The 23,498-nt window shown below is 39.3% G+C and overlaps 2 protein-coding genes across 4 annotated transcripts; one reads left to right on the forward strand and one right to left on the reverse strand.

Moving 5' to 3' along the window:
* Positions 1-318: 318 nt before the first annotated feature.
* On the reverse strand, positions 319-7,254 carry LOC139609868 (ly6/PLAUR domain-containing protein 6-like). 2 transcript variants are annotated; one of them, XM_071464867.1, is made up of 5 exons: positions 7,170-7,254; positions 1,733-1,892; positions 1,507-1,605; positions 1,234-1,364; positions 319-646 (listed from the first exon to the last, which is right to left on the reverse strand). In XM_071464867.1, the coding sequence occupies exons 2-5, from the start codon at positions 1,851-1,853 to the stop codon at positions 482-484; spliced, it is 516 nt and encodes a 171-aa protein (XP_071320968.1). In that variant the 5' UTR covers positions 1,854-1,892; positions 7,170-7,254; the 3' UTR covers positions 319-481. The 2 variants fall into 2 exon arrangements, with proteins under 2 accessions (XP_071320968.1, XP_071320967.1); XM_071464866.1 differs by having other exon boundaries at positions 1,234-1,382.
* Positions 7,255-9,319: 2,065 nt separating this feature from the next.
* On the forward strand, positions 9,320-22,676 carry pspc1 (paraspeckle component 1). Of its 2 annotated transcripts, XM_071464681.1 has the most exons (10): positions 9,323-9,863; positions 10,488-10,637; positions 10,793-10,944; positions 11,523-11,618; positions 11,755-11,951; positions 12,767-12,851; positions 13,094-13,196; positions 17,258-17,315; positions 21,197-21,333; positions 21,763-22,676. In XM_071464681.1, exons 1-10 carry the CDS (start codon positions 9,477-9,479, stop codon positions 22,021-22,023), a joined length of 1,626 nt encoding a protein of 541 aa, XP_071320782.1. In that variant the 5' UTR covers positions 9,323-9,476; the 3' UTR covers positions 22,024-22,676. The 2 variants fall into 2 exon arrangements, with proteins under 2 accessions (XP_071320783.1, XP_071320782.1); XM_071464682.1 differs by lacking the exons at positions 17,258-17,315; positions 21,197-21,333 and having other exon boundaries at positions 9,320-9,863.
* Positions 22,677-23,498: the final 822 nt, after the last annotated feature.

Below are 23,498 nucleotides of genomic sequence, written 5' to 3' on the forward strand. Positions count from 1 at the left end.
TTGGCAGAGGGATACAACCACAAGGCTAGAAGTAATTCTAGTTTGTACACATCCTTTTTATGTACAATAAAACAACATGATAATTGATTTTATTATTTGTATTTAATATTAAGAAAACCTAATATAAATAATAATAATATAAAATACACACTGACATGGTTAAACAATAACGTGGTCATTTTAATACTGTTACAACTTGAACACTTTGTGTAAATAAATTAACAAAAAAGCTTTAAAGAATTGTAAAAAAAAATTGCCTGAAAGGAGAAAGAAACCTAATTTGATGGGAATATGTTGCAGCAGTGATAAATCTGGACACAAGTTTTCAGTTTTTATTAGTTCAAACCTCAAATTATAAACAGTTAACTGCATTCCTGTGACTCAGACCCTTCTGCCCAGGTCCTGAATCATCCTGATGCAGTTAATGGAATCACTTCGAGCAGTGTGCGATAAACACAAATCCCAGTTTTTTAAAACAATATCATGAGATTAACAACATGCTGCTGATGATGATGTAGCCGAGCTCTGCAGGATGAAGCCTCCTGCTCGAGCTGACGAGAGGAGAAGTGGAGGAGAAAACGGCGCTGCTCTCATTCCTCGGCACCAGCACGTTACAGATGTTCCCCTCGCAGCAGGACGAGCACACCTGACCGATGACATTTAAATGTTGAGAAGATGTCCTGATTGTATAAATAACCTGTGACTTCTCTGTTTTTTTAATTAAAGGTCCCATATTGTGTAAAGTGAGATGTTTTTTGATTATAAAGCAGGTCTAGGTTCTATATCAATACTGTGAAAGTATCAAAGCCTCAGTCCACAGAGAAATGCACACAGCCTGTATTCAGCCTTAAAACGAGCCGTCAGGACTTCTGTAACTTTGTGATGTCATAACAAAACAGTCACTAAGCCATACCCAAGCCCTAGGCTGGGCTTGCAGGATTTGGTTTCTCTGAGTGTTTACCTGAAATCTGCTATATTTTTATTCAGTCAGAAAACAGTCAGCCAATCAGAGGAGAGGCTCAGAGCCTGTTGTTACTAGAGCTCCAGAGAGAAGCCTGAGAGAGGAGATGTAAAACTACACTGAGATGGTCTTTGGTTCTTAAAACCCCAAAATACATCTTCTTATGGATATCAACACTTCAGATAAAATACAGGAAAGGTGCAAAATATGCGACCTTCAAATGAGTAACAGGTTGTGAACATTAATGCAGTTGAATCATTAGCTCTACATACCCAGTACCCATTATAATTGACATCAGCACAGCCAGCTAACAGACAGTCCTCCAGGGTGGTACAACGCTTGGTCACAGACACACTGTCTCCATGGATGTCCATCACGTGGTGTGTGTAACAGTATCTGGTATCTGCAGGACACAGCACGCCTTCATTTCTGGGTTATTTAATTAAATTAAAATTAAAGTCCCTTCTGATAATCAATAATCATGATGAGAATAACCCGTATCTCACTGCACACACACAGAAGCAGTTGAGTAAAAGCTGACGAACCTTTCGGGCAGTACACGTCCGGTGCCCAGCGGTTACACTCATAGTTATCTGCGGCATTTTCACACGTGAAGCACTTGAAGGCTCCAGGATGAGGTGTAGCTGTGGAGGAAAGACACACACGTTGATATCGCAACAACAACTGATTGATTGATTGATGGATTAAATCATTGGTGATCAAATTTCAGCACTGTCCATTCCATTGTTGTTGTTATTCTTATGCTCGTACTTGAGGGATGCAGCTGGATGATGTCCTTCATGGTGAAGTCGCGCGACTGGACAGGTTTCAGCCAATCAGCGATGTTCGTCATCAGCAGGACCCAGGCCACCACTGGCCAGCCCTCCATCATTGGCCTCAAAAATCTTCATGCACTTAGGCCTGTTGGACACTGAGGGAGCGATGGGGGGCAAGGGGACATCATCAAGTGGCAATTATCCATATTGCAAAAATGCACATCCGCCCTAGATCATTCTCATTTTTTATCTGCACTTTAATAAATTGATTTTAAATTTAAACTATTTAAAGAAGAGTACAAGAAAATGACATTAAACCTGTGAATAGAAAATCAAAGCAAGAGACCTCAACAAAGGAAAGGGGTGCCAAAGCCTAATAATAGAATAAAAAAGATCAGCTGTGTGTGCTGCTCATGCTGTGAGCTTGCTTCATTATTTAAACATGAAAAGGAACCCTACAAGTCGTCTCTAAGCTTTAACTCTTAGCATCCATCCCCGGATTTGGATATAATTGCACGATCGGGGCCTGGAGGACATCTATTATAACTATTAACTTTGCTATTTCTGACATAAACATGAGTTATGTTTCAATTACAAGCCTCTCTTGTCCTGTGGGAATTCAGCCTTTAGTCCCAGCTTGCCAAATGTTTTTTTTTCCTGTTCTGCAGTGGGTCATTAGTAAAGGCAAGTCAGCATTATTCTGACCACAACAGCAGGTCTGCTCCAGATGAAACACTCCCCACTGGACCTTCTTTTAAAAAGAGGAGTGCTTTGTCAAAACACCATGGGATCACCCCTGCTTTTATTAGACCCAGCTTATGTAATATAATAACACTGACGAATTTAATGATTAATATTCTTTACACTCTTTGATACGCACATGATTGCATCTCTCAAGTCTCATCTCTTCAAATGTAAGTGTTATTTTCCTTGATGGCATCTTAATGTATTCGGTTCAGCTTTCTGTTACAGTCCAGGCTGAACACTCTCTGACAAATGCTCTTCATGGATTCACTGAGATGTCAGTCAATGGATTAAATACCAGATGACCTGGTTTCGGCCCTGCATTGAGATCAGTAGAGTTGTCTAAGATCAGCTTTGAGTTCAGATGCCTTTCACTGTATTTTATGCATTTTATCCCCAGGCATTGTGCTGGCTGTGTGATTGTAAATGCTTGTTTTCTTTGCATTATACATGCCCCAATAAACCTGATCCATGTCTTTGAGTAACCATACTGTATGATACTGTGCATTCAGAAATAAGAGCAGAGCATACATATCAATAACACTGATTTATACATTTATGTAATGGAATAAGTAAAATAAGGGAATGCAATCCCATTTAACCAATAGGCACTGTACTATGACGGAATTTACACTGATTACCCCTGCTGTCTACATGCATTAACTGTATAAATTGATCCTAATATTTAAGATCAAAATCACTTTGAATGTATCAAAAAAGCAAACATTTTCAAGGGTTCGAACTTCTCAAATGTAAATATTTGCAGAAATTATTTGACTTCTGTGTTAGTAAACTAAATATCTTTGGGTTCTGGATCATTATTTTGACTAAACAAGACAGTTCAACGCGTTAACTTGGGTTCTGGAAACTTGCGTGAAACTTGCTATTTTCTGGGCCAAAGGACTGAAAACACATTGCGGTCCTAAGTAGATCCAACTCAACCTAGAACACGAGGCACAGTGTATTAGTGATTATTGCTGTTTAAATTAATAAAAGTCTCCTCTATAGATTTACATGTCTTTGAGAAACCAATGAACACAGACGGAAGGCAAACAGAAAACACTGTTAGCCTACCGTTAGCCTAGCCGCTGAGTTTCAGCACCATCAGATGTTATATTTTAGACCTAGCTTGCACTAAAAAAGTTGAGTTGAGATCTGAAGGTTTGGTTTAATTACGTGATACAGTATTATTTGGAGGAGATTCAGAGAAGTCTTTCAGTCCGTGGGCCTGCTTTCATTAAAGTCCTCAGAGCACCAGAGCTACTGTATGGCTCCTAATGATATGCTGTACACTGAAAGGAAAACTTGAGATTAGCTCTCCAACTCTGAGCTGTCTGATGGATGCCCGGCCTCGCCTGGAGTCTGAGGGCAGGGGGCAGGAGTGCAGGGATTAGGTACAATGGCTCCCTGTTACGACTGGAGAGGGATGGAGATGGAGAGGGTTTATATCACTCTGGGTTCAATCAGCACCAACCAGCTCCTTCAGGTCCCAGTTAAAAGGCCACGCGGGGCTGAAAGGATCTGAAGGAGAGCAGGTTTTAAATCTTTCTGTCTCCCATGACGACGCAGCTTGTGAGTGTAAGAGTTGTTGAGAGGGGCTGAAACGTGCAGCTTCTCAGTCACAAAGACTGTCATGATCTGTGCTCTGAGTTGCTTTCTGGACATTGTTGTTTCCTGTTTTATTTTGAAATTGTGTGTCCTGTTGGTTTGCTTCCTGCCCTTGTGTTTTTCCTGCTTTTTGTGGTTACCTGCTCTTCCCTAATGTGTGACACCTGTGTCTCCTTACCTGCTCTCCTAGTGTGTAACCTTCACTCCTTGTAAGTTTGTCAAGTCCTTTTGGTCTGCTTTAGCCTTTAGTCTATGTCTCAGAATTGTTCCAGTGTTTTGCTTCCTCTTTTCTTGGATCCCTGTTTAAATGTGTTTTTTGGACTTTGCCAAAGATGACTTCCAGTTGACTGTAAGCTCCAGATTTTCCTGTGTTAGTCGTCTCCTGGTTTTTGGTTTTCTTTGGATCCCTGCCTTTTGTGGACTCAGCTTCTGTCTTCCTGTGATTTTTGGACAGTCTTCGTTTATAAAGCAACTTCCCCTCACTTATCAGCCCGCCTGTCTGTCTGCATTTGGGTCCACCATCCTGTTTAACTGCAAACCTTAACCCCCCCCCCCCCAAAAAAAAAGTAGTTTTTACTGTAATTTCAGCCATGGTAGCATGACGGTAACGTAGTTCACATTTTCTTCCGTGTTCTCTCATCCAGGAATAGTGTTTAAAAACACAGAGAATTACATTTAAAATACTATTTGACTCATGACCCTGCTTGTGGCCTCTTCATACCAGAGATAAGGTGGGTTTAACCGCTGCACCCCACGCTATAAATCAGTCATCACAAGTTCAGAGGTTGAGTTTTGTTTTACGCAAATATATTGGCTAAAATATATTTTACCTAGTCCTGAAGGGTAACATAACTCAGTGTCATTTGCTTCTCACCCTCCGTCCCTGCCTCCCCTGAATGCTGTCAGAGATATTGTATATTTACGGCTGAAAGACACACACAACCCAAAAGTTATCTTTATCCAAACCACAACGCAGCTGATGGTATATTGATGGAAATGCAGAAACCATTTAAAAGTCCCATACTTGTTGTTTTATTGAAGCGTTGATATCCATCAGAAGATATATTTCTAGTTTTAAGAACCAAAACTCATCTCAGTGTAGTTTTACATCTCCTCTCCCAGGCCTCTCTCTAGAGCTCTAGTAACAACAGGTCACACAACCAATCATAAGAGAGGTTCTGATTCTCTCTTCTGATTGGCTGACTGTTTTCTGAGTAATCTAATAAAAATATAGCAGATTTCATGTAAACACTCAGAGAAACCAAATCCTGCAAGGTTTTGGGTGGACCAGGTTTGGGGCATGGTTGAGAGCGGTGACTGCTTTGTTGTGACATCACAAAGTAACAGAAGTCCTGAAGGCTCGTTTTAAGGCTCAGTTTCTGAATACAGGCTGTGTGCATCTCTCTGCTTTTTAATCAAAAAAGACATAGAAATCTCAATTTACACAATATGGGACCTTTAAATGTGCAGAAACAACTTAAAGGCTGTTGTATGAGGATATGAAGTACACATGAAGGCACCCTGTGACTTTCAAATCTACTCATTCAAACTAGACTGCATCACACAATATATGGCAGCTTTAGAGGAGGCTATCCACAAAGCTAAAATTGAATGTTGAGAATTGCTAGAATAATCATGAAGTGATCAAATAATAAAGCCATTAGCAGAAACATTTAGGCTGACGTAGACAGTAACCTAACATGTCAAATGTGAACAGTTTAATTGCTCAGATGAAGGATAATGGCTCCATGCTGGTCATGCGTGTCTAAAGAATACTCTATCCAGATTTAGGCCACCAGGGTTGCCTTTGAAGTTCAGCCGATATCCAGCAGCTCAGTTCTATCAACCAGACACATATGGCAGGGGCTCGACTTCTGTCATACAACTGCTTTTTTGTTTTCGATTCCGTACCAAGGTCGGAAATGAATGACTACACCCAAAGAGATACAGTGAATAGTGTCGATGAATTCTTGTATGTTGTGTAAGCTGTTGGTTGAACCACTGGTGCACCGTGCGCTGCATCTTTAAAATGTAATCAGCCCTGTGGTTAAAGTGTTAACTAGCCAAGTGCAGACCCCCACCCCCCAACATCATACACACAAACAGACAGTCTGCTCCCAAAGCAGACTCCACACTGAGTCAGCGCATGACTGTAAGCTTTGATGAGGTCCTTGCTGATCTGTCTTGAAAACATTGTTTAACGCGGGTAGAAAATGTAATGTCAGAGCAGTGGGTCTTAATTAACACCTATTTACTGTCATCAATGATTACTGCCTAAAGTGCAAACTCTTATTAATTGACATTATTATGACAACCAACTGATGTGACTGGTGATAAAGTATGCAGCAAAATATGCTTGAAGTATCAGCAGTGCTCATTATGCAACACAATGGATCTTAACGTTATTATAAATTACATTGCTTATTAATTATACAATTATTTAAAGCAGTATTTTGATGTTATTGCTGATGGCAGGGCAGCTGCGACTAGGTGCTTTATTTACTATTGGGTAATTAAAATAAGAACGAATCATATTCTATGAACTGGGCACAGTGTAAATGTGTAACTCTACTACTACTTGTAAACAAATGTCTAGAAAGAGCAGGCTACATATGAATAATTAATTAGCAGTGCACCCCTACATGTGATTACTTTGCTTCAAATCTCAGCTACTACACAATAATTAAAACAGCTTAAATAATTAAAATGCATGTATACACACACACACACACACACACACACACACACACATATATATATATATATATATATATATAAGAAAAACCTATAAACACTAACCTGTAGGTTATTGGTGTTCTCATTCTTGATAACATCCCTACATGATTATTAAAATAAGCTTTTTTTAGTTTTTAAAATTCACCTGCACCTTAATTAGCCTATTTGAAACCCACATTCATAACTACTACTGTGGCTCACACACTGAATCCTACTTTCATCTTAAATAAGCGCTGTTATCGGGGTTAATTATATCCATAACGCGTGAAAATGCGTTCAAACTGAGCCGAACCCGACCATGCAAACACACTTACACCCCCACAGCGCTTTGTAGTGCGACTTACCGAGCTGTTTCCTCGATGAGCCCGCTGGAGAGTCACATCCTCAGTGCCCGCACATGAAAAATCAGAAACTGTAGTGAGCTGCTGAGGGGGGGCGGGGGGGGCTGCTGCGTCACAGTTACGTCATTAATAAATATCTCTTCACATTTTCTGCACGCTTTGTGGATCTGGTTTGTAAGTTTGTAAGGAAAGGTCCATGTAAAGTGAGTTTTACAGTGAACTTATCATTATCATATGATGTTGGAATGTTACTGGGTACATTTATTCAAGTATCCAAATGTGTTCCTGTGCTTTACTTGAGTATTTCCATTTCATGCAGCTACATCTGAGAAGCAAATACACATTTTACTTCTACATTTATGTACGTTACATTACAGAGTCAGATCTTAATCAGAAGACATGTATTCGTGTAAAAAATTTGATCTGTTTTTGGACTGAACTCCCAAATGATGCATTACCCCTCTATCTTTATAAACTATTGCATTATATAACATAGAATATTAAACTATAACACTCACAAGAGCTATTTTTCTATGTTACACTTCAAGTGTATTTTTCTTCTCAGGATCTTTATATGAGTAAAAAATGAATATTGAATATGTGCGTTTCACTTCTTGTCAATGAACGAATCTGACGCTGGATCAATGTCAAAAATAAAAATGAGCTCATGGATAGCTGAGCTGCATAAGGGTTTGCAGTGGGGTGTATTTTGCTGGGGTTTTTATTGTCCATTTCTGTTCTGTGGGTTAAAACTATTATTATTTTTTTAAAGAGGTGAATGTATAACTAAGGTAATGGGTAGGGAAGACACTCTTCCAACCTGACTTTTTATGCTCATAATAGGTTGTTTCTTTGCACCAACGATTGGTCTTTGACTTTCCGTCTACAGGAATTTGGACAAAGGAGCTGACATCCTGTCTCGCTTTGGAAAGTCTGAGATGTATGGTCAAAGGTAAAGTTAAGAACTTTGTTTGTTTAATGGAGATTTAAAATTCTTTATTAAAACACGAACTGATTCTATTGTCTTTACTGGTTTTCAGCTCTCAGAGGAATGATGCTCTGCAATGTGCAACCAAAACACCTTCATTATATCACTGATGCTCAGATATGTAAAATTAATACTTCAGGGCTTTTCTCGGGATCAAAAGAGATGAAAGCAAATCTTCTCATTACTACAGGCCTAATTAGCAAAGCTTTACATACCCTACAACCACTTCCATATCCGTATTCATTGAGTGAAATACTTATTATGTGTCATCTGTGACAAGCAGCAGCCCTCTGACCTGTCTGGATATGTGATCCCCGACAGGACGGAGGAATTTCAGCAGCATATGCACACAGACGTGCTACATAATGTGGACAGATGGCTGCTCCGTCATGGAAAACGTTTTTAGCAACACTTCAGAAACATTCGTACTCCTCAAATGACAAAACCTGAGAACAAAAAGACACATGTAGTGAATGCTTTTATTGGAAATAAGGGATGTTTGTATGGGCCTTGGAAGCTTGCATATATACGCTGAATCCCAATAGAGTGAGTTACTGGGTAATTTGTGATCTACTTCATTGTTTTACAGATATTACCTATGTAAAGAAGGAGTAAAGAGGTGGGGGAAGTGAAAGTGGGCGAAATACTGAAACACACTGGATTTTCCTCAGCTCATATAAGCCGCACCCACAGGCTATAGGGCTTTTGGGCATGCCCCATTTCAAGTAGCTGGATATAGAGCTGAAATTATTAGCCTATTTAATTCACTTATGAGTCAGTTGATAACGCCACTATGATAATCAATGAACTTTTAAACTAAAATGGCAACCATTTGTTTCTCAAGTATGAGAATATGCTGTTTTTCTGGATTTAACATTACCGTGAATTGACTGTTGTTGAGTTTCGGCCATGTGGTCGGACAAAAACAAGCAATCTAAAGATGTCCCCTGTGGGAAACTGTAATGGGCATTTCTCACTGTTTCTCAAAGTTTATCAACAGAACAACAAATTCATTTATCAGGAAAATAAGTGAGAGATGAATTATTAATGAAGATAACAATGAGATGGCTGGATTCAGTGTTTGAAAGGGGTAAAGTTGGCAATTTTCCAGCCATAGTTGGATTGGGGGGGGGGGATCCAGGCGATGCACAGATTTTGTTTTCTTATCTACGGCCGTGGCGGATCCGGATCCAGACAGCTAGCTGCGTGCCACCCATCGCCATCTTTGGAGGAAAGGAGGTGTGCACCATCACCGGTCCTCTGGCCCCTTCCACAAAGTTAGTTTATTTTGGATATCGCTTCATAAACTGCTCCGTCCGAGCATGGCTAACCGAAACATGCAACCGGCGAGCATGCAAAGCAACAACTCTCCTCAACCGGCCAAACGCGGGGCCGACTCCCCGGCCGTTGAGCAGCCACCGGCGAACAAAGACAGCCCAGCGCAGCCGCCGCAGCAGCAGCCGTCACCCGCGGCCGAGCAGGCGGAAGGGGCCGGTGAAGCAAGTGGAGAAGGCCCGGCAGAAATGACTCTGGATATGACGAGTTTTCGGAAGCCCGGTGAGAAGACGTTCACCCAGCGGTGTCGTCTGTTCGTCGGGTGTCTGCCGGTGGATATCCCGGAGGAGGAGTTTACAAACATGTTCGCTAAATATGGAAAAGTTAGCGAGGTGTTTATCAACAGAGACCGGGGCTTCGGCTTCATTCGCTTGGTGTGTATAAAATTCAACATTTTGGATGTAAACTGCGTTGTTGTCCCGAAGTTTATCTTCATTTTATTTGTTTTTTTTTGAAGTATATGTGTAGTATTTGTATTGAAATTTGGTGGCTAAGAGGAGCTAGCTGCTAGCTGTGTTAGCATTTGCTAACATGCTGTTTGACTCGACACCCGTTATATTTTACTGCATCTTATATGAAACAGTAACACGTTGTTCTGCGTCACCAGTTTTATTTTTACAGTTTACGAGAAGCACATATCACATTTGACAGAGTGGGTCAACAGTGACCCATATTTGACAAGTGCTGTGCCACAGCTTATTAAAGTATCAGTCTCCTGTGCAATAAAATGACAGTGATTTCTCTGAATTTCTTGCTTTTCCTCTCTTCTGTGAATTGCATTGTAATGTACTTGCTTGTACAGAATATAACAAATATTTTAGTACCATTTGGTTTTTATTTACATGACCTGTTGTAATAGTTGTGCAGATTCTGGACTGTCAACTTGCTTTATGTGTAAATGAAAATTTTGACAGTTTATCCTGCAGCCTTCATGAATATCATAGTGAACCATGCAGGTGTGTCAACATCCTCTTTCTTTTTTATCCCTTGTCTTCCAGGAAACCCGGACGCTGGCAGAGATTGCCAAAGCTGAGCTGGATGGGACAATTTTGAATAATCGGCCAATCAGGATTCGCTTTGCCACACATGGTGCTGCGCTCACAGTCCGCAACCTGCTGCCTGCAGTAACGAATGAACTGCTGGAACAGGTAGGGTGGAGAGGTGTTTCAGGATGACACTGTGATAAAATCTCAGTGCACAAGTTCAACAAGAATGAGATGTTTGTCCGCTTCACTTCCCGTTCTGTTGATCTGCTGATTTCTGTGGAGTGTTGCTTAATCTGAAAACCACCTTGTGCCCTCAGGCGTTTTCTCAGTTTGGGCCAGTGGAACGGGCTATTGTCGTGACAGATGACCGTGGTCGTCCCACTGGGAGAGGCATTGTGGAGTTTGCCAACAAAGCAGCTGCACGTAAAGCCCTGGAGCGATGCACTGAGGAAGCACTGCTGCTGACGACGTAAGGAGTGAGGGGATGACGTGGTTTTGGAGGGTTGAACACACAAACATTGCTGGGGTTGAATGAGAGATAAGATCTCTCCTCTCCTTGGATCTGATATGCCAAAAAAAATAGTATAAAAGTGCCTCCTATCCTTAAAAAGCCTTTTTTCAAAACTGTCACTGTATTGTTTTATTACTCATTCCGTATGAGTTGAAACCTTAAAGGTTTTGCCATTACTACATAGCTAACGTGAACATTAACAGCTGTTTATTTACCAGTCTTGCACTTCTCCACTCTACCTGTTCCAGCAGTCTTGTACAGCATCTGAGCAGCGCCACTCTTTCTTTTGGTGTGGGTACAAGTACTGATGAAACAATGAAATGACAATCCAGTAAGGACAGTTTTAGTTATACATCCAGAGTTTGAAGGCTCATGAGATGCCAGAGCACAGCACAGCACTTTATAATACTATGCGACAAGATTTTCCAGCTCTGAAAAGTTGTTGTGGTGGCAGTCCTTTTATGTTTTCTTCTGAGGTACCACTACAAATACGATGTACAGGGGGATTAACATAGTGTTGTCCTCTCTTTCTTCAGCACACCTTGTCCTGCCATCGTGGAGCCCGCAGAGCACTTTGATGATGAGGATGGCCTGCCTGAAAAACTGCTGCAGAAGACTCCAAAGTACCACAAGTAAGTAAAGAGGTGATTTTAAGTCGTCTTAAAATGTGAGGGCACCAGTTTTTTTGTTACATTAAACTGTCTGTTGGTACTGTTCTCAGACCACTGGAACTGTAGTAAAGTTTTGTACTGATCTTTCTTTCCCTAGGGAACGAGAGCAGCAACCACGTTTCGCCCAGCCGGGGACATTTGAGTTTGAATACTCGTCTCGGTGGAAAGCTCTTGATGAGATGGAGAAGCAGCAGAGAGAGCAGGTGGACAGGAACATTAAAGAAGCCAAAGAGAAACTGGAGGCTGAGCTGGAGTCGGCCAAACATAAACATCAGCTCATGTTAATGAGACAAGGTAGGGGCTGGTTGTTAGTGTCCTTCCTTAAGTTGACATTTTACCACCACCATCTGTATGTGTGTGTGTGTTTGCCTTTGCATGACAGAAGATTGTATTTGTGCTGCTGTTTTGACATTAGCGTTCTTGGTATTTTACACTGGCTCAGGTGAGAGGTACAAACTGTGCCTCTCCATAGTGGTGGTGCTGCAGTTCACTGTAGACTAGAGATTGATTTAAACTATAGGTCAGCTTAGGATTTAACCTGCTGACTGTCATAATGGCACTGAAATTCTTCATGGATATTTAGTGCATTGTGAGCTACTGTTGTGTGGTCATGAAGTTGTTATCTTTATCCTTTATCCTCATTATGTCATGTCAGGCAGCAAATGTTGCACTGTATATAGCTTTTGTATGTCATATGATACAGCTTTGTCATACCTGAAGTATTTGTTCAACCTACTTTAGTCTTCAGTGTCTAGACAGACTCCAGACACATTTGGGAAAACACGGAATCACAGTCCTTCAGTCCCACATTGCCCCAGCAATGTGCAATGTAAACTAGATGGAGGAGGTGTTGCGTTTGCAGGAATAACAATAACACACTAGATGACAGAAAACAAGGAGGCTTCAAATTAAATATGCTAAAATATACACATAATACAGGGGAATAGCAAATGTAAAGCTGCCTCTAAATATCTTGTATGAAATAAAATGTGATGCACATTGCCGTTTTTGTTTTGATCCCTATCAACATTCATGTATAATTTCTTCCTTTCCTTTCCTTTCTTTCCATCAGTCCTCCTTACTTAAGTTGTCTTCCTCCTTTTTTCCAGATCTCATGAGACGCCAGGAGGAGCTGAGGAGACTGGAGGAGCTTCGTAACCAGGAGCTGCAGAGGCGAAAGCAGATAGAGATGAGGTGTGTTTTTTGAACAAACCTTTAGGACTAAATGAGATGATTGTTCAGAGTCCAGTTCTCTTGCTGTGTGAAGTGCTATTTTTTCAATCGTATAATTTTATTTCAGGCTCAAACAAATTGTTTTTAAGCTTTGTCATTGTCATGAAATTGTTGCTGTCAGTTCAGTTGCATTAGTGATATATATGTGTTTGTATTTTTTTATTTTACTAATTTCTTTCTTTTGCTTCTTTCTCTGTCTGTAGGCATGAGGAGGAGAGGAGGAGGAGAGAGGAGATGATGAGACACAGAGAACAGGAGGACCTGAGACGCCAACCAGAGGGCTTCAAACCAAACTACCTGGATAATGTGAGTACGGCTGGAAGCCATACATGCTGTCAAACACACTAAAGCTTGCACAGTAACATTTTCACTTTTGATACTTTTTACAGTCACATACATGATCAAGAATGTATTTAATTTATTAGTCTATAAACACAAACACAACCTTTCTCTTGGTCATCACATCAGTACAAACGTTTCTTCTTAATTCATCCTAAGAAATCGGAGGAAGAAAGTAGAAATACATGATGTCATATTTTAAGCCTATTTGCCTTGATGTACCAAAATATTATAGTAAGTGGTGTAACTCAGCAGCTTGTAAACATGCATACTGTGTGAGTATCTGCTAGTCATACTGGTTTTACAGTAGTTACATAGTTTTATTTCTGTTTCCTGCGGTGTAAAGATTTCAGTCAGGACAGGCTTGTTTTATTTGAGATCAGTAGACTTACAATCAAATTATCTAGCAACATGTAAAACTACAGCTAAGGATTAATTATATTTCACTGAGGTTATTCCTGACAAAAGTTTTTTATTTTTCTTAAGAACGACCTTTAAAACAGGTCAAAAGATGTTTTACGTTGGTCTGTGGAAAGACCTTTGTTAATTTTGATTCTTTTGAATTGTCTGCTTTTGGACTGAATAACACTGCTGTGCAGGGATTTCTGATTTCCCTTATAGTTTTGTAGCAATTTTCAATAATCTCTGTATAGTCGAGCTTTTCCATCGTCCTCTTTATTTGTATTGACTTTCCTGTATTTTAATAGCTGCAGTTATAGCTGCAGTTATGGCTGCCGTTGTGTTTTTTTTTTTTAAGTTGTGATGTAATCGTGCACCTTCTACACTTTACTTTTGGTCATATGTTCTCAAACTTTCTCTGGCGTGCCTCCATTCAAGCTGAAAAGGTTCACACACTGCCACCCCACAATCAATCATTTTATCAATAGTTACAATAACAGGGGAAACAACTCATTAAAAAGGATCAATGTTGAATTTTAGTGCAGTAAAGGTCAGCACGACAGCATCAGCAAATTTGTTTGTTTATGATCCCTGTGTAAATCATATGCATTCAACTTAGTTTACCTCCATATTTCTCCCTAGTTCAAGAGCCACTGCTTTTGTTGTTTCCTGTGAAGTTGCAGGGTTTGTTTTCATTATTAATTTCATAGATGAACATCCACACAAAAATCTTTGATGAGTACAAAGACCAGCTTGACTCCTTTAACTCCTAACACGCAGAATAGATTCATTCATTCATTTCATGACATGATGCTTTAAAAGCAACGGGCAGGTTTGTAAAAAGTAAGAAAAGAAAAGGATTTTTGCAAGTGGTAGTTCATGCAAGTAGACGTGCAGGGTAAAAAAAAATACAAAAACAAGGCCAACAAGAGCCACTGTGTTCAGTTTGAGTGAAGTTCAGTCAGTGTGAATGTCTGATGGTGTGATTCTGTATGTTGTTGTTTTCTCTTATAACTTTTCTCTTAAATCCTTTGCTCCGTTTAGAGGTCCTGTTGGAGTCGGCATCTTTTACATAACAAAACACACACACACACACACACATACACACACACTGCATCTATGACCATCAGTCCAGCAGCCAACTGTTAATTAGTCTTATTAATGAAGACTTAAAGGTTTTAGTAGAATACATGAGCAGTTACATTTATACTGATTGTTTTTTTTGTTTTTTTTGTTTTTTAAAGTGAAGGGGGGTTTCATGTGTGCTGTGTGTCTTATAGTGAGAGTGGATTGATATATTTTTAGAAAACAAGTGTAATAATATGTATCAAAGCACTGTGCTTTGACCACATATGTTGAACTACTCATTATCGTCCTTTGTAGTCTTGAAAAATATAAAATACATTCTTTGTACACCATTAATTTAAAACCACACCACTTTGGTGTAATAACTGATACACATCATGAGACATTTGATGTTATCGACTTCAGAGCTAATGCTGTCTCTCTGATGTTGTTCTAGTTTCTACTTTTATTTGCTGTGAGGACCATTGTTAAAAACTGATGTCACCCAGAATGCTGATGCTGCCACCTAGTGTTCAGATCAGCTGCATCTCAGACATCGGTGTTGTGATCAGACTGCAGCCTTTTCATGTTAGTGCAAGAATGAAGTAGTTTCATCACACATGAAGAACATTTACTTTACTTTTCTTATTATATTTGTAACATATTGGCCATTTAACAGGTAAGTAGACGAAGAATTCAAAGGTTGAGGATTATAGTTTTTGCAGTAATTTATTATCGCTGTAGCAAATTCAACTTGGATACTGTGCTACTGGGTTACTGTAATATGTTGTAGAATTGTTTAGATTGTGAACATTAACGTACTATTGATAACATTTAAATCATATTGACCTCATAAAAATGTAGTTTTCGGTCACAGTGGTCACAAACTGTCATAAAAAAACAACAGATTCTGTCTCGGTCAGGAAAATCTATTATTGCTGCATTTTATTCACCTTCTATGTTTGCAGGATTACTCTGTGTGTGTGAGTGTGTGTGTGTGTCTGAGAGCGAGCGAGTGAGGGAGAGAGGGCTGTGTGTCAGTAGTAATATGGATATAAATCAGTATATGTGTGTGAATGAAATGTATCCATAATTGTCTTAGTGTGAGAGCATGTGAAAAAATGTATGAATGAATGAACAGATAATGGAGCGACTCCTTTTTTGTGTGTTTGGGCCATGACACACCAAGCCGACAGTTAACAGACAGGCGTCTTTGTTTAGTCCGGCACCGTTTACTACAGCTCGTCATCATCATCATCATCAGCTGATTAAACATGATGAATCTGCATTCAAGAGTGAAACAAGGCCATTAAAGCAGATTAATAGTGGCATGATGTGATGTGACTGACTTTTTTTTTTTTTTTTTTTTTTTTCATGCTGGGGGAAGAATGCACTTGTATGTTGTCAGTCAGCTGTAGTAATTGTGATGTGTTCAAGTGTCATTTTTTAAGTTAAAGCCCTCACCTGCTCCTGAATTTTCCATCTGCCCATGTCCACAAAGGTCAATGCTCCCTCCAAAATTTGTGACCACGTGGACTGGACATAAACAGATACACTGACTGTGCATGCTCAGACAACCAAACAACATGCCTATTTTGTGTATATATATGTATGTATGTATGTATATATGTGTAGAATGAGCCTGCAGGCCACCAACTTGCCTTGAGCTAATATCTAATACTATCAAATACCACATTATTTCCTGCCATATGCAGTATTTTTCATAATATCAGAGGGAGAAAAAAAACGAAAAAAGATTTTGTTGCAGTTTTGCACAGGCTGTCCCTTATTTCACTGCTTTTCTTACTGTACCTTGGCATGTGACAAATATAACTTTGAACTGCTGTGACCGCATTGCTTCTACCAGAAACATGAAACAACAATGTTTCTCTTCAGCAAAAATATCACAGTGTGATATCCTATTTTGCGATATTTAGGGTGGACTGTATTGAGATATTGCCCAAGCCTACCCCCAGCTGTACTATTTATAGACCACTATCCAGGTGCAGATACAAACCTCCATCTGTACTGAACCACAGATGTCTGACCACAGATGTGAGTCTTTGTTCGCACTAATTTCAGAGTTGACTTGGTGTGTCAGGCCCTGTGTGAATGGGTGAATGCAATAATTAGGATTGTGACATAATTTCTAATTTGGGTTGGGTGTAGCTGACAAAATAAAAGCTCTAACCTCAACTCTTTAAACTTTACCTGTATAAGTTACATGTGTCCCATTTTGTGAGGACCTTTTTAAACATGTGCACACTTCCAGCTGATTTGATATGATGTAGGCAAATAAGTTTTGCACTGAAATTACCATAAGCATGTGTCACCAGTAAATTAGAAAAGTGCAAATAGTGGCACGCGCACATTGAAGCTAAATCTAAGATTAAGATTTGTCATCATCACATTCCTCAACAGCCGTGGATAATTTACCTGGCTGTGGTCAGTTTTGTGTAGAAAATGAATACTTTAACAGTGTGAGTGTTGTCCTGTGGGTTATCCGCTGAAGATCTGTACTTTAGCAGAGTTTTATTCTGAAGGCTCTTCTTCACTTCTTCCAGAGGGAACAGGAAATGAGAGTGGGTGAGCTGGGCCCTCGTGGAGCCATTAATATGGGAGGTATGGGCATGATTGTGTAAGGACTGGTTGATACAAAAACCAGATCGAGAATTATTATGAGTGCATTTTACATGACTATTATTTGTCTCATCCCAAGTGAGTCCCTTTCAACGAGATGTGTTTTCAGTTGCTGGAGTGTGTAAAATGGACTCACTTGGGATGAAGTGTAAAGGCAATGAAAACATACTATACCACATGACATCATAATGTGTGAACTAACAGAACATACAGTGTACTGAACGGGGTTGTTTTTGCTGGGGTGGGGTTTCATAGTTTGAGAAATATCTGGTCCCCGAGCTCTCATCCTGAGTTGTATGCAGAAATGCTGATAGATTTTAATAGATCATATTTTTCATACAGAAGAGATTCGACTGTCATGATTTTAACGTGATATTTTATTGGGCTTTTAGCTTTACAGTACATCCTCGCAAATAAACAATTCAGCTGCATTTATTTAGCTTTTTTTATTCATGATTAGAAACTGATCTGCAGGTGCAGGATGAGGGGCCGGGGACCGAGGTTTAAGTCTGTGATGCTATGAATGAGAACAGATTGTCAGAGGTTCATTGTGGGTCGTCACCACACGTAGAGTAACCTAGGATTGCACATCACCTTTATAAACAGCAAATGAAAACTGCAATGCCTTATTTGTATTGACTTTTTACCTTTGAGAACAGGGCCTTTACCATTTGTGGGTAATTTAAATCTTTCATCTTGGGTGCAGTAGTAGTAGTTTTTGACAGTCCCGTCATATTACTGTGTGAGTGGGTATGTGCATGCACATCTATTACACTGCAAGTTCCTGAAAAATGAAAACTGCAAATTGTCAAACTCTAAACCATTTGTTACATTTTTGCAGAACATACAGTACAGTAAATATGAAGCTGGAGCGAGCAGCTGGTGAGGTTAGCATGGCAGAAAGACTGGAAACGGGGAAACGGTTAGCTCTCGGCTCTTTCCAAAAGTAGCTATATTTGCCTACCAACTTGTTTAAATCTGACTATTTTAGATGTGTCTCATTTCTTTTCGGCTGGGTATTAAACTTTGATACTTTTTATGGATTGAATTGGAGCATAGAAAAATTCTTTGTTATTTTATACGTAAGGAGTAAATCTCATCAGCATTAGTGAACCAATAAACATGCAGCATGCTTGGACCAAGATCTAATAATGCTGGTCAAAAAAGATGTTTGGTTCTTGAAATGTGGGTCATTTTCTCAGATATATTTCAAGTGTATACAAGTCTATGCTTGTCAGTTCTCAGGATCAATTTTAAGTCCTTCTCCACTCGGCAGACATCTTGGCAAAACCCTCAGGCAGTTGTTTGGGCTAACGAGACCAGGCTTCCATCTAAATGAATGGAAAAGGGAGGTTATCCTTACATATGCAAGGTTTCACGATACAGACTGGCTTAAACCTCAGTTGGCAATTGCGTCAGTTTAACAACATTATTGGCTTGATAGGTTTCCTGGTTCTGCAGATGATTGGCTGTTTTGGGTTGAGGGGCGGGACTTTTATTGTATGAAATTGAAAACACAGTACCATATTGTGTCTGAACTTCTGAAATGTATGGTGTCCTAACCATTGCATGAAATTATATACAAATACATTGTTTTTATAATTTAATATGTAGCAGTGATTAAGTTGCTTTTGTTCCAGAGCCACTTTTTACATATCCATCATTTTTTAGCGCTTCCGTCATTACGCTTCGGTTTAATTCCAGTTTATTAGGTACACCTAGTCTAACACAACAGCCTTGCAGTCAGTCCTAACTTGAACAACATGGAGCTGTTTATTAAACTTTATTATTAAGATTTGTTTCCTCTCTTGCTGGGTGTGGGTTACATCAGTCCTCATGTTGTAATAATATCGGATTGTAGCAGTTATGTCTTGTGTGCAGAGTCTAGTTGATGCTTTCAACAGTTTTCATAGCAGTTTGACAATGAGGTGAATGATATACCTGAATCATATCTTTACATCCGATAAAAGACATTTACTCTTAACAAATATTTTAAAAGTGACTTTGGAGTGGAGATCCCTGCTTGCAGTGCTCCAGATTTACAAACATCTGGTTTGTAGTATGTGAAATACTAAGCATGCAAAATTCTCTTGACTTGAATATTTATAATGGTCATTTACTTAATATCCAGTGAAGTTCAGTTTCAATGCACCGAAGAGTAGTAGCAGTGTGCAGTAGTGGAGGTCTGCAGCGAGGTTTGTGTTTGATTGGAACTGATCTTGTGATGTCTGTGAATTATTATTATTATTTTTTTAATGGTCCAATGTTGTTGTTGCAACAACTCCATCTCCACGTTCTCTATAATTAAGGTGATGTGCAATCCAAGGGTTAGTTAGTAAAAAGATGTGACTGCTGCCACTTGGCCTCAAACTTTAGCAGTCAAAGTGAGAACCTCTCATTCTGCCGATCACACAATCTGCTGTCTCTGTCTGTTCTTTGTGTAAAAACCTTCCATATTTCACATGTAACGTATTTCAGCGCCTGTCAACTCTTTTAAATTAACGTTGGTTTTTGGTTGCGTCATGTGTTCAGATTAACCAACACAGCGTTGCTTGATCTTTTTTTCCCTTTGCGTTCAACTGCAAGAGTTGAGCATGTAGTTAAGGTGCATTTTAAATAGGTAGCAATGTTTTTATTATCATTAATAAATGGGATGCACCGATCTGACTTATCTGTCCCAATAGGTATTTGCTGATACCGAGTAACGATCTGATGCCAGTGCTAGGATCAGTCTTAAACAAAAGGGCTGTAACTGTAACATAACTTATTACCTTTAACTGCTATCTTCCTAAACAATTGTTCTTTTTAAGGTTCTGCATATTTTAATTATATTGTTGCACACGGTCTATTAAATTCTGTTGAAGTTATTAGTGATACGTGCAGTGTGCCTTTAGAGATGGGAATGTCGGTTTGTTTGTTGGCCCGCAACTTTGGTCCAAACTGAAATATCTCAACAACTATTGCCATAGAATTTCATACTGCCAGTCACAGGTAGATCCTGATAACTTTGGCTGTACCCTGACTTTAGCTTCTCACCACTTCACAGTTTGAAGTGAGATGTTTCGCCCTCTCCTGGATGAATTTTAATATATTTGGTGATTTTCTTGTATAATCATCATCAGGTCAAGGTTTTGATTTGGTTTATGACCAACTACCTACAAAACTATTGACATTCCCTTTACCTTCTGCTGTTCTTTGTGTTAAGTGCTAGCAAATTTTAGCATGCTAACATGCTAAACTGGGGAACATGGTAAAAAATGATACCAGCTAACATCAGCATGTTAGCATTATCTTTATGAGCATGTTAGCATCGCTGTTGACTCTTTAGTCATTAGTTTTATTATTATGAAAGCAATTTTTCTTGACCTGAAACCATCATGGCACTTGTCTAACAGTTCAATAAGTTTTCTCATGTTGTATATATTTTCTGAACTGTTTATCTTTACTGAGCTTCATCCATGCAATGTGTTTTTAAAACAACTTCTCGACAAAGTGCAGAAAATGTACTTTTAGAAAAAAAATGTTCTTGGTTACATGAACTTATGGCATCATCAACACTTCTGATCTAACAGTAAAGGGAAACCGCTGCCCACATTAAAATAAAGTATTATTATTATATATATATATATTATTATATATTATAGTTGATACGAGCAGAACTGAAAACTGTATTCAGTGTGGATCAGTCACATCTTGTAGAAGCCGATCCAGTGCATCCCTAATCATTTTAGCTGTTGACTAAAAGCCAACGTTAACTTTTATTTTGAAGTCAATGAGAATAGCGCTAGCGTTCAGCTACCACAGTTTTTACTGTGCGTGGAACTACCGAATGACCAACCAATGCTCCGTTGTTTTGCGTGTAGATGGCTATAACCAGGCCAATGCGGGGCCCAGTGGTAACCAAGGTCAAATAATGGTCATGAGTGGAAGGGGAGGAGCCATTGGCCCAGAGGGAACTGCAAATATGGGCACACCATTGATGTCAGAAAATGGAGCCATGGTAACGTATCTGGAAGAATAAACAAAACGAGATTAAAGCTGTCTTTTGTCAGATATATTGGCAGAACATTTTGTAAAGCACTAAGTTGCTCGCAATGTCTAGAACATAGACAAATTTGTAGAAAATCGACCCAACCTTAGAAGCTCTGTACTGAAACAGAAGAAATCTTTGTTTTGAACAACTTGAAAATTGATTTTAAATCTGTAGACATAACTAATAGACTTATTTCTCTCTCTCCCTTTGTCTGCTCGGTTCACTTCTCTCCCGTTTACTCTTGGATGGCGACACTTGGATCAACCCTGACTGATGAACTTTGATAACCTCATCTCTTTGTATTCATGTCTGACCCACAAACATGCTCCCATGCTTATAATACAACCCACACTACCCCACCACCCTTTTTGTAATGTTGACCGAATTACACCACAGCGAAACGATAGATACCCGCAGGGTGGATCAATGGGGGGCCGACCAGAAGTTGAGTCCCCAAAACAACAACAACAGCAACAACAGCAACAACAACAGCAACAGCAACAGCAACAACAACAACCACAACCACAACCACAGCAGCAACAGCAACAGCAACAGCAGCCACTGGGCCCCCAAGTTGGACCAGCCCCAGGATTTGACAGGGGGAATCCAGTAGGGGGAGTCTTTGATGGGCCAAATAACAAACGACGGAGATATTAATTTCTCAAGGTTCTCATGCATTTTTGTTACTGCCCCTGCCCAATTTTTATTTTTCTGTTTTTACATTGACCTAGTTGTCAAACTCCTACCCCTTCCTGAAACTTGGACTTGTTGACAACTTGTGTGTTTTTTTGTTTTTTTTTAACATTTTGTGGGCACTTATTTTGTGATTGATAAAATTACAGAATAATGCTTGTATCCACAGTTATCTTCCGTGTTTATTTAAAATTTCTCCTCTCTGTTTTCAGAATAAAACTTTTTTGTGAGCTGAACAGAGAGTGCACAAACAGGTTTCATGGCGTGTCAAGGAAGGCCTTTTTAGCATTTGCTATGGCTGCTATTGTGTTGGATACACTTGAGCTGATTTAGGGGAGTGTTCAATTTGATTGAGCATTGATAAGAGTCAAAAGAAGATTGCTAAAGTCTAGAAAATGTTCCTGGCAATAAACCAATAATTATTATAATATCTACATTCAGTCTTGTGATGCCTTAGTTCCTAGATTATGTTTTTGTTGCATTTGATTGTGGTCCTCCCTTAAAACCTGCTCTTACTCTCAGTTTAGAAGATGTTGAATCACACAGTCGAGTGACACTTAACAGCCTCAGCGGATCCTGTATTTGATGGTGACGAGAAATAAAAACATTTGTAGGAAGTTGTGTTTCTTTGTGATTTTAAAGAGTTGTCTTTTTTATCATAAACTTGACAGTAAATAAACCAAATCCTGCTGAAGAACTTTCCTCAACCACCCGACAAAGTACAATGTATGAATGAAGCAGTGAAGTCAGCAGGTCAGAAACCGCAAAAAAAAAAGAAGGAAAAAAAACATAGTAAAATAATAAAAATACTGCATATTACTGGAAATGTTGTGATATTCAACACCATTGAATATCTGCCCAAGCCTAGCCTAGCCGATGTTGCAATGCGACTGATCTGTTGAAACAACTTCAGCTGAATGCACAGCCAGCTTAAGTTATTATGGTAACATTGAAAATTAGCTTAAATGTTTCGAGCTTCTGAGCATTTGATCTTTCTATTTAGTATTAACTTGACAAATGTTATAACTGACGTGTCAAATGTGACGCATTGTTATATAATCCTCTGACCACTCATGGTTTTAAGATTTAAATATCTTAAAAATTTCTAACACCTGCGTCGTAAAATGTGAAGAACTTGACCGTCCACTGTTGTTTAAGTCAATGTGAGGCTGATTTTATAATAAAGGTGGTTGCTATTATTGGCCCTGAATTTTTAAAACTGTATCAAAAGGTTTTCTGGTGTATATAGTATCTCCATAGTGTTTGTGTGAGTGACTGGGTGTCTTTGCAAGGTGTGTGTGTGTGTGTGTGTGTGTGTGTTGGCTGCAGTTGCATGCACGATCAAATATTTGTGCATCAGTTGTTTTTTATTTTAAAGAAAAAAAAACTTGGTTCTGGTTCTCTTTGTGGTTGATAATGTGATAAACCCTGACCAGGTG

Source organism: Trachinotus anak, unplaced genomic scaffold, assembly GCF_046630095.1.
Source record: "Trachinotus anak isolate AG129_WGS33_773 ecotype Australia unplaced genomic scaffold, CSIRO_AGI_Tana_v1 ptg000026l, whole genome shotgun sequence".
Lineage (NCBI taxonomy): Eukaryota > Metazoa > Chordata > Actinopteri > Carangiformes > Carangidae > Trachinotus > Trachinotus anak.

Coding starts and splice junctions, on each gene's coding strand:
- LOC139609868 (XM_071464866.1), bottom strand. CDS start 1,853: ATGATGGAGGGCTGGCCAGTGGTGGCCTGGGTCCTGCTGATGACGAAC. Junction 1,606..1,732: donor CATCCAGCTGCATCCCTCAA/GTACGAGCATAA, acceptor TTTCCTCCACAG/CTACACCTCATCCTGGAGCC. Junction 647..1,233: donor TCAATTATAATGGGTACTGG/GTATGTAGAGCT, acceptor GTCATCGGTCAG/GTGTGCTCGTCCTGCTGCGA.
- pspc1 (XM_071464681.1), top strand. CDS start 9,477: ATGGCTAACCGAAACATGCAACCGGCGAGCATGCAAAGCAACAACTCT. Junction 13,197..17,257: donor AACCAAACTACCTGGATAAT/GTGAGTACGGCT, acceptor CACTTCTTCCAG/AGGGAACAGGAAATGAGAGT. Junction 21,334..21,762: donor TGTCAGAAAATGGAGCCATG/GTAACGTATCTG, acceptor ATTACACCACAG/CGAAACGATAGATACCCGCA.